Source organism: Anas platyrhynchos, chromosome 2 (assembly GCF_047663525.1).
Source record: "Anas platyrhynchos isolate ZD024472 breed Pekin duck chromosome 2, IASCAAS_PekinDuck_T2T, whole genome shotgun sequence".
Classification (NCBI taxonomy): domain Eukaryota; kingdom Metazoa; phylum Chordata; class Aves; order Anseriformes; family Anatidae; genus Anas; species Anas platyrhynchos.
The window spans coordinates 75531386-75542538 of NC_092588.1; the positions used below are offsets into that span (position 1 = coordinate 75531386).

General features: G+C 39.0%; 1 protein-coding gene across 3 annotated transcripts in view; it reads left to right on the forward strand.

Moving 5' to 3' along the window:
- ANKRD33B (ankyrin repeat domain 33B) overlaps positions 1 to 11153 on the forward strand; it is a 62387-nt gene that overhangs the window by 16977 nt on the left and 34257 nt on the right. For all 3 annotated transcript variants that reach the window (XR_011807712.1, XR_003495486.3, XM_027451734.3), the window contains exon 2: positions 10821 to 10950. Coding sequence is in view for 1 of the 3 variants with exons in the window: in XM_027451734.3 (XP_027307535.1) it covers positions 10821 to 10950 (130 nt within the window). In the remaining 2 variants the exon portion in view is untranslated. The remainder of the gene's footprint in view (positions 1 to 10820; positions 10951 to 11153) is intronic.

Here is an 11153-nt window from a genome sequence, read left to right on the forward strand (position 1 = left end):
CTATTAATGATTTAGCAGTCCTTTATATAGACAGGTCATCTTTAGTAATTCTAAGTATTTGAATATAAATATGAAATTACTCCTCCATCTTTTTTTTTTTTTTTTTTTTTTTTGTAGTTAATTCTGTCTTCTTTCTTCAAATCCAACAATGTATCAATGATCAGTTCCCTCCCTACACGTCTTTATTATTTAGGTAAATGAGGTGTACTCATAACATGATGAGAGCCTTATGTCCAGACATAGAGGCAGAAGACACTTTCCTGACTTTATGGCATGAAACTAGACACTCAGCTGAGATGGATGGCGTGGCCACAGGCTTTGATAAGAGGAAGAATTGCACAAATGGCAGGTAGAACTTCACTCAGCTCTTGACGCTAAGTAGTGACATACAGTTCAAATGTGTAATGCTTTGGCTTATTCAACTCCAGCTGCAGTACTGTAGTTGACTTAAGACAGGTAAGGTCTTCATACTAGTGTCTCACTTGGATACTATAAATACAATTTTCCCCTTAATGGAGCTGTTTGCTCATGTATTGATACCGATTACAGCTGCGGTGAATGATGAATCCTTATGCAGCCTATTGAGATACTGAGAAATTTAAAATTGGACTGTATATTAATAAACAAACAAATAAATGAAAAGCTGCCTAAAAGCCATCCTCTTCAAGATTAAAAAAAAATAAAAATAAAAAAATGAATCTACAAAAAATGGCCAGCTACTAGAGGTAAAAATGTCCCCTCTGAATTCAATGTCATGGTGCATGTTTGCTCAAATAAAAAGTCAAGCCAAGCTTCTTGCAAGTAAGCATAATTGTGGACCAGCCTGTTCCCTAAGCACAGTGCTAAATAAATGTAAGGCTGCTTGCTGAGGCTTGAAAGCCAGTAGCAACAGTGCTCTTGATCTAGCAAAGCACTTATCCCTGATTTTTCAAAAATACCATCCTGCCTTTTGTTAAAGCAGATGCATTTCTCCTAGGGTGGTGCTGAACCTGCAGGTTCCTTACTGGGTTTCCACTCCAGTGGCTGTATGCATCAGTTATTGTATTTATAAAATAGCCAAACGGTAGTTGGATGGTTTAGTGGCGGGAGTTCTTGCTCTCTAACCAGTCATGAATGTTACAGAGTTGTCAGTGCTTGATAGTGTAAATCACAAGAGCACAATTTTCTTTGCCTTCCATCAAAGCATTTTTGTTATGGAGATTGGTCTGTGCCTCCATGTGGAGTTTGATTTGAGACATGCATGTGCATCCCACAGCCACACTGTGTGGGAGCTGGCATGCAAGACAAGTAAGGTGCAAGACAGCTGAGAGCTGACAAGCCTGATTTATATCATCCTGATTTATATCAAGCTCTTTCTTAACAAGGTTTGGGTCTGGTGTGATTCTGCTATGAGACGGTTCAGAGAAATATAGGCCAAATGAATTTACAGAAGTTGGAGGAAAGGAATTGAAATTTCATGGGAAGTCTTTCCCAATATGACTACAGGAGCTCACTGCCACAAGAGGGTGCTTGCAAACTCATCACTGGCAGCATCTCTTCAGAGAGCTCCACAATGAAAATGCACTGCACTAGGGCCTTCAAAATGTTTTTTACAGGAGAGGGAGATTAGAAATAATGGTGGATTATGAGGGAAGAGAAAGTCGTGCATTTATTTATCACCCAGTGTCAAATTTAAACTTATTGTTTTCAGACAAAGATTTTATGAATCATTATTTTTGGAGAGATCTCCCCCCCCAAAAAAAAAAAACACACCACTCTATGCATTCAAACACTGTGTAGCCTCTTGCAACAGATCTAGGTTAGAGGCAGCCTGTGTCTGAAAGAACATAACAGCAAGAAAAATGCATCTATTGAACACATAGAAGAAGAGCTGAATGATAAGCCTTAAAGACAAGGGAAGTATTTTGTGACAGTTATGTTAGCACACAAAATGTGTTTCACATTGCTTCTGAAAATGCTACATAATATATTTATAAAACGGTGCAAACTCTTCTTTTTAATTTTAAATGCTTGTGAATGAATGAATGGATGTGTGTGCATATATGTATGTGTGTGTGTGTTTAGAGGCCAGAAGAGAAATGAACAGCAGCATTCATAAGGCCCAAGACATGGAGTTGAGATCTAAACTGGTTTCTGCACGTTCCTAAATTTACTGTGCTGAGAGAGGGCACTGGACTGAAGTCACATCAGGTCTGGGTTATGGTGTTAGATGATCTGTCTCTCATTTTATTTAGATCTTAGGGCTTTTGCCTTTTTATGGGAAAAAAGTGCTTCAATAGTGTAATTGATAGGAAGATAATTATTATTACTCTATATTTTGAAGTCACTGAAAATTGAGAGATCCCCCAAAATGGTTTCTATGCACTTCTTTCCACAGAAAGTCTGATCCTTATGACAATCTTGTGTTCTTTCAGTGGTTCCCAAGCTCCCTGCAGCTTTGCACAGCATCGGCAGGAGCAGTCAGAGCTCCCAGCCAAACTTATTCATGGTGGGAAGTGTTCAGCGCTGCCCTGTCTTAAATCCATCGCTCGTTGGAAACAACAGTTCTGAGCAAGGCTTCCTAACCTGCTGTTCATTTTAGGACCCAGAAATAGTTTTTCCTTGTTTACAGGACTGTTTACAGCCCTTGGAAGCCTTGCTAAACATTGCATAGGAAGAAGGTGAAAGACAAAGATGTGAAATTGAGATCAGCTCACCATTCACTGGAGCAGGATCCCTGTTAAAATGAAGTCCATCATTTACATTGTTTTCTGAAGTCAGACCTCTTGCTTCTGCCTTATAAATATCTCTTCCCTTACTTTACTGCTGGAGAAGACTGATCTGTGTCTAGCACAAACACTGAAAAGCAGACATAGCAAAGAGGAATGCACAAATTTGGCTGCCATGTATCCTGCATTATTACTGTCAACACCACCAAAACATAGCACTAAAATTTGACAGTATTAACACTGATTACTATGTGCTATAAAACAGTAAAGCTAGGATTAGTAAGGTTGCATTATTTGTCAGGGATCATCACTTCTTAGTAGTTGTACCTAACATAATGGTCAAAATAAACTGAAAATGTGAAATGTAACCTGATCAAAATAGTGTTACTTCCCCTGCCATCTCCCCACAGTATTTTTTTGTCCTTTACAGCCAGGCCTTCAAAGCAGAAGGCAGAACTTTTCCCCAGAAGCAGAATCCTGGTCTGTTTTCAGTGGTATTGAACCCAGAGATAGCTTCCTATTAATGTATGGCTAATGGAAATAAACTAGCCTAAGGCAACTCTGCTAGATGAACTGTACATTAATTTTAAGTACATTTCATTTTTATTAAACACGATTTCCCTAAAGTTTCCTTACATATTCCTTTTCTAAAATTGCACCTTGCTTACTTCTGCTGTGACCGTGTCACATACATTGCTTAATTTTGCATTGATCTGAATACATTGAGAGTAACTTTTGTTTTCAGTTGTGTAACAATGATCCCAGTTCCCTCTCTTTCCACATAAATTTCTTAATGATCTTTATAGGTTCTGCTGCACAAGCCTACAGTCACCAGCAGTGGCATTTCTCCTACCTGATGGAACTTAAGGCTGATCGGTACATTCCTAATATAGTCTCACCAGCTGTCACTGTAAATTTATATATCGATTTCACAAAATTTTTTATTTATCATGAGTGTATATACCTGCTAACATCTTGAACAAATAAATTATCTACATATATAGAGAGATAAACTTGTTTATATTTCAAGGGAAGCACATTAAAATTCCTAACTCAGGTGCCCAAAAGTTAAAGTATTCCTGAGTTTGTGGTACCTGCAACTTGCTTTTATTTGTGTGTTCAGGTCTTCAGTTCTTTATTTCAAGCTAGAGTTCAGAAAAGAAACTACAAGAAAACATTTTTCATGCAGTAACATGATTCTGATTGCTTCTGTTTTAAGAATAATCACCAAGTGTCATCTGACCCCACAACAAAACCTCTAGCAATGTGATCCACTTCCCCTGCAACTCAGCTGTGCCCCTCAGATCTTTTTATTTATGCAGGGCTGATTCTACTCCTGAATGCACTCTGCTCCTAGCCTTCTGTAGCAAAGACGATGGCAGAAAGGATGAAAGGGATAAAAATGGCCCTGCTTCTGCTCCATGCACTACAGCAGTCAGGATGGTGAGGTGCTAGCAAGCACTGGCTGTTGGTCAGGTTATACAACCAAAAAATGCCTTCTGTACTGCAGCAGCTCTCCAGTCCTTTGCACGCAGCATGATTTGGGGAAAGTGCATGCAGAAGATGGCAAGGATAAAGGAGCGCTTTGCAGACTGAGAGAAGAAGTGGCCCTCTGTGTCTGAGCCTCGCTTAGGAGATGAAGTGTGGTGAAGGGCTCCTGCACAACCAGCTTGCCTCAAGGGAAGGTCACGAGAACTTCCTGCAGGAGTGAGAAGGAAAAAGGTTTACTACTTTCTGTGTAGCAGTCCTGTTTTCATCTCATTGAGTTCATTTTTCTTGTGTGCCCCTTAGATCCTCAAGCAGCAGCTTCCCAAGGCTTCTGCCAGCTGCTGGCATTGCTAGTAACACTGAGACCAGTTCAAACTGTACATGTTGTTGAAAAAGAGACATCACACGGCTTTAATTGCCCACTCTTTTTACTTGATTCATTACACAAGTGGTTTTATTGGTTGTGTAATGCAAGCTTTTGCAAGTTCATTCAAAAATGAACTTTCCTGAAACTATTCTTAGAGGTGATTACCGAGATTTAGATTAGGCGAGGTTAAGTAAAGACCTTTGCAGAGATGATACGTACGCTAAACTATGCGTTTACTTAAAGACATGTAGCGTGACTGATACAAGGGGGGGTTATTGCATAAGTGACATAAAACATATCCCACAAAGTGGAGGGGGAAAACTGTGGCTCATCATCTTCCTGTCTGAAGACCAGCCTGTGTTTGTTTCTCCTGGAGTGGGATTTGCAGTGTAACATAAATCTGTTTGTAATGCCCTGAAGCAAAGGTGGCATTTTTGTGCCTTTCATGTTCAGCTGCTGGAATGGATAGGGTTCTTCAAGCTTGCTTTTGGGTACAAAAGTGCTGCTTTAGGCTGTTGTGTTCCTCTGCAGATCACGGGCTTTTGCATGCTGCTGCATCACTTCGTGTAGGAATACTCTCCCTGCCTTTGTCTCATTGCTTTCCTCTGTGGAAACAGCATCTCCCCAGGCCAGGTGTCTGGGGTTTTGTCCAAACAACAGTTGGACAAAAATCATTTAAATTCCTGATTTTTTTTTTTCCTCCAGTTTCCAAATATAAATGTGTATATGACTAAGCTGTAACAGTTCTTTCCCTCAAAGGTCAGCCTGAATTATTTTGTGCAGATAATGTTGAAGCTTATGCGCCTGATGGATTTCTGTAGCACATAAACACCACTTGTCATGGGACTGATGACCTGAATAATTACCTCATCTCAGTCGCCACTGACATAATCAACTAAACCAATTACACTACAAGCTCAAGCCACTTATAAAAGTTTCTCAGGTTGTTTTATATGGACTGGAAGTTTTCATGCATTGTACACAAATTAGTATATAGCCAATACTGATGCTCAGCACTAAATTTTACTCTTCGCTAGTATGTAAACATGTAGTTTCCCTGTTAACTCAAGCTCCACACAGTTGCAGAGTATTTAATGGAGATCCAAATTTCTCTCAGATAATTTTGAGAGATTTCTTTCTTAGACTGATTGTTTTGCTTTATCTAATTAAAAAGAGATACACTTTAAGGTTATGTGTAACATGAAATATTAGATTTATGAATTATTTTTATTTTCAGAAATTAATAAGAAAAAAAAACCAGCTTTTTATTCCTTTGTGTTTTATTGATCTTCCTTTTCTGTTACTCACCATATAGTTTGTGTAATATGCTTTTAACTTAGACATAATTTTTATAGTTCTCCCTGCATATGATTATGGATTGCAGTGAATCATTATCTCATTTAATTGAATTACAGGCTGGTTTAATCATTGCTGTTAAACCAACCTTGCAGAATTGTCATTAATACCATACAGACTGTATGCAAAGCAAAGTGGACAGTTGTTTATCCCGATGTTTATAAAAAGATGAGAGTAGTGTCAAATGAATCTTCTGCCAGACTAAATTTCTGTTTGGGATAATAAGCAAAAAGCTATAATAATCTGTTCTCATTTTCAACATCTTGGTGGAAAATACGTTGCCTGAAGAGATTTTTTTAAAAGCTAAAATAATTGTGTGTGGTATGTGATTTGCTCTGATGCTCAGCCTGAGTTCTTTATTGATCCTCTAGTACTTTTTTTTTTTTTTTTAATCTCTATTATCCATAATTATCTAGTTTACAAATAGCATTACATCTGTAATTTTGTCATAAAATCTGATTTATAAAACTGTCTCCTGAGATATCGACGGTCTCACTTAATCAGACACATTCCTGTATCGTTAGCCAACAGAGCTGAGCAAAACAGACTGTTTTTGTAGTGGCAGCATTATTCCAGCCTTACATGAAATCAAAGGCACATGAAGAAATGTCAGTTTAAGAGGAATCACAAGTTTCCCAAGACTATTTTGTTCTATTTCAAGTTTATGCTTCTATGAAAGATTTTAATAGAATACATTTATTCCAGTTACAGAACAACATTGTGAATCTTCTTGAACATGGCTCAAGGAAGATGTTGCAACATCTGGTTAACTTTAAGTAGCCTCATGCCTGAAATTGTCCATTTAAGTATCAACCTAGCAATACTTCATTCAGAATATATGGAAAAACAGTCATTTATCTCAGGTTGACTACTTTGCTATACATTTTAAATAAAATACTGTTAATTTTGCTCTGTCACTTCAAAACAAAAATGTTTGTTAAATAAAAATAAATATGTCATAAAGTATAGAAAAACTGTGGGGCAGCTCTGTGTAGTGCTACATATTCCACAGAAGAAATACAAAGCCCTCCACACCTGGCAGTATCATCATGTGTAGTTGGGAAAAACGAAAACAAAACAAAACAAAACAAAACAAAACAGAAAAAAAACACCAAACTCTTACTGAGCTCAATGTCACACACACACACACACACACCCTTTCTGTGAAACAATCTGCAGTAAATTTTAACATAAATGATGTGATGGATGCCTCATACTTTCTTGTTCGTCACATGGAGTCTGCATGTGATATCTGAAGATGAAATAGTATCTCTTGCACAGCCCAGGGAAGCCAGCAGCCCCAGTCTCCTTTAATGAAGAAATCACCTTTCTTACAGTCCAGAGGCAGCAATGCTTTTTCGCATTTATGGTCTCCTCAGCTCTTCTTCTGCAAGGAGAATTGAAGCAGATTTTTTGCCTGTCGTGTTTCATTGGTCTTGGGGAATGACAGGCAGCAACCCTGGCTGCTGACCGGGAGAGAAGAGGTCTCAGCCAAAAAACAGCCCTTGGAAAGCAGGAATACTGTGCTTGCCTGGTGTGACACACCATAGCTATTCCTTCAAGTCATTCATGATTATTATCACAGAGTCACAGAATTATTGAGGTTGGAAAAAACCTCCAAGATCATCTGGTCCAACCATCACTCTACTACCAACGTCACCCACTAAACCATGTCCTAGGTATTATCAATCTTTCTTCTCGCAAAGCACACACACTGACCATTTCACAGCTGCCCTAAGACCATTCATATGTGGAGCAGAATAATTGATGCTTTGGTAGAATATTAATGAGGTGAAGTGTCATATCTTTTGTGAGGATAACCAGATGACTCAGGTTCAGAATTTTCTAGATAAAATTAGTTTATACTGCTTTATGTTTATCTTCTGAAAAACATTGAGCACTCAGCCGCATTTTATTGCAGACTGCTAAGATACAGGCTACTGCTTTACTGACTGCTTCAAAAAGCCGTTTGCTGAAGACAGTGTCATATCAGTCGTAACTATTAATTGAGATTTTTTGAATGAGCTTAAAACATATTATGGTGGTGGATATTTGGTAGAGGAAGTTAGAAACGTGATGCACTGATTGTGTGTGCTGGCTAATCCGCTTTAGTAACTTTCAGCAAGCACAGTGCAGGCAGGGCAAGAAATGGATGCAGGGAGGAAAAAAGGGGGAAAAAGAACAACCTGAAACCACAAGTTGTCATGGTGTTATTGAAGCAGGTTTGGGGAAATAACAGCAAATATGAGGGTTTATTACAGATTTCATTCTAAAGCTGCAGCCTCCTGTGACTCCCTTCATACCTAAGGCAATCCTGAGTGCTAGGCCAAGGAGGGCAGTCCTGCAGCATACCATCTCTCGACTGTGCCATGACCCAGGGGGGAACTCACATCATCTTTACAGCCCTGGACAGTGCTGGGAAGCATGTGGCACTGTAAATGAGTTTTAGGGTCTCATCTTGCTGCCAGGGGACACGGGTTATTCACTGTCAAATGCTGGGTTGTTGTATTCCTACCCAAGCCACTTCAGATTTCTCACGACTGTGCCTCAGAAGTGATTTTCCCTGTTGCTGCACCATATCATCCCCCAGCAAGCTCCGCTCTTCATTGTCTTCCTTTTTCCTTAAGCAGGCAGTCTTTGATAGAATCTTTGGAAAACTGAGTTTAGAAAATGTTGATATCTAACTAATCTCCTCATTTTGTAAATTCAAATGGTGAATGAGACTGATTTATTCTGAGATAATTTGTGCCTCATATCTCCTGAAATCAGAATGTTGGGATGTATTGGGCATGTCGTTAATGCTCTGTTTGTTGGAAATGCCCACCAAAAGTCAGCAAATGGTCCCTACATACTGTAATGCCAAAGCTTGCTTGCAAAAAGAACTAATGCTTGTCATTTTTTTCTTGTCTTACTGCTTGCTTCACTTTTTAAAAGAACAATAAATGAGCCTTTTTTTTTTTTTCCTTAGCATCTGGTAAATAATTTTGGAACACAAAATTCTGTTAAAATATTTGTGAAAATACATCTCAGACACTGCATGAAACACATTATTCCCTTAGAGACAACATCTACATATCTACTCTAAATAATCCACACAACTTTGCTGTAAATACAAGTCTCTTCAAGAATTGTTCATTAAACATTAGGATCCCCCTTTTATTGTCAAGAATTTTAGGCCTCCAAATTATTGTATGCTGAGTTTTCTGATACATTGGTCATTGTCATTCTTCTGAATGACTGAGTGGTGTTTTATATCTGCAGAGTTTTTGGACTTGTAAAGACCTATATCCCAAACGTTAGGTGAAAAATGAAATTACTAGAAACTAAAATAATGTTCTAGTCCTTACCAAGTTGTCAGTGACACAGTTTTCTTTCTTTAAAGCTGAGAGTGATTACATTGTAGCAAAACTTGGATGAATCTGAACAGTCCCCAACAAAAGAAATCTTTTAAAGTAATGATCTTACCCAACGATGCAATTGCAAAATATCGTACATAGCCCATGAGTACCCCAAAGACCTGGCATTGCCTCTGTATCTTAATGAAGCTGATAGCCAACTAAACCAAAAAGACCATCCAGAATAACAATGAGGCAGGACACTGAAATATTAATACCTGGTTATCATGGTAATAGATCAGAAGACGCAGCTGTGGTCATTTGGTGAATGTCTCTGCCTCAGCAGTGTCCACAGGGAAAAGAAAAAAAAAGAGCATTGAGGCAAGAGCAACTTAGAAAAAATGTGAGGGAGTCAAGCTGGACCATGCAGTTTTTATACTTATAAAGGTTTTAGTGGTTTTTGTTTTGTTGCATTTCTTTTCTTTTTCATCAAATTCTATTTCCTGCTGCTCATTTGTGGTTGTGAATTGGTAGTGAGTCTGCATGAGTGCATTTTTGGCAGGCAAGGTCACCAGAGAGGCTGAGATGTGTGTCACTTCTCTTGTCCTTTCAATAGCCAGATGCTGGTGCTGATCTGGAGAGAACTGAACCACGTGTTGGCCATGCAGAGGGATCGCAGGAAGCTTTGGTGCATCTGCAAGCACCCGTCTCTGCACCCATCAGCCCCAGGCAGGTGAATGCTGGGCTACTGAGTCATCCTGACGACTGGGGATAATGGATTTAATCCCCGTGGTCAAGCAAGGAATCAGGATTACGTACTGTAGTTCCATGTAATTAATGACGAGTGTGTCTTGATACATTTTAGAGAAGCTCTCAGTTCATTGCCTTGGAGTGAAATGCTAGCTGAGCAATGCACCATGCTGAGTTATAAGGCTCGCTTCCTGGCTTGGCTTCTCCTGGAAGTTTTACAGTTGTCATAAAGCACATGAAACAGGAACTCTAACCCCAATTTTATGTTATTTGTGCTCATCAAAAATGTCAGGTTCTAATGGGAAACCCCAAACATTTAAGGACAGCAACAGGCAGCACGAACACATGGCTCCTCCCTATCACTTTCCCTTCAGAGAACAAGCATTTGTTTTTCAGAGGATTAATATTCAGGTTGGGTAGAATTCATCTTACCTGCCTGGTTCATTTTATTATACAATAAAACCTGATTTATTCTCATTTGGATACAGAGTATATAGCCGTATGAGCATGCGATACTTACAAACAGTTACTTTCCAAGTGGTACAATATAACACCTACTCTCGGAGGTATTTCTGAGGAATGACAAGTGTCACTTGCCAAAGGGAAGAGATAAAAAGCAGTGTTTTGGATCTGAACATTGCGCCTGGAGCTGATGACTAGTTATGCTGATACCTGTTCATTTCTTCAGCTTAAAAAAAAAGAAAAAAAAAAAAAAGGAAAAAAAAAAAAAAAAAAAAAACAGACTGCTATGCTGATTTCTCAATGAACTTTTCTGAGCCCAGTAAACCTATCTCTCTCTTTATGCTTTGCTTACAGAATGGTCTTATCGTTGCCTGTTACCAGGGGTATGTGGATATTGTAATAGCCTTATCACAATGCCCTCACCTTGATGTGAACTGGCAGGACAACGAGGGGAACACGGCCCTCATCACAGCTGCGCAGGCAGGTAAGGTTCTTTGCCTCGCCTCTTGTACAGGGTCTTAGGAGAAACGTGTGTTGTGACTATTATTTCCAGTATTTTTTTCTCTTCAACTAGTCCATAGTAAGAAGCAAAAAGCCCTTCTTATACAGCCTCAGCAGGACTCAGTGTCGACCAGTGCTGATTCTATCACAGACCGGCTGTATTGACATCAGCCGTGTTAATCCTGA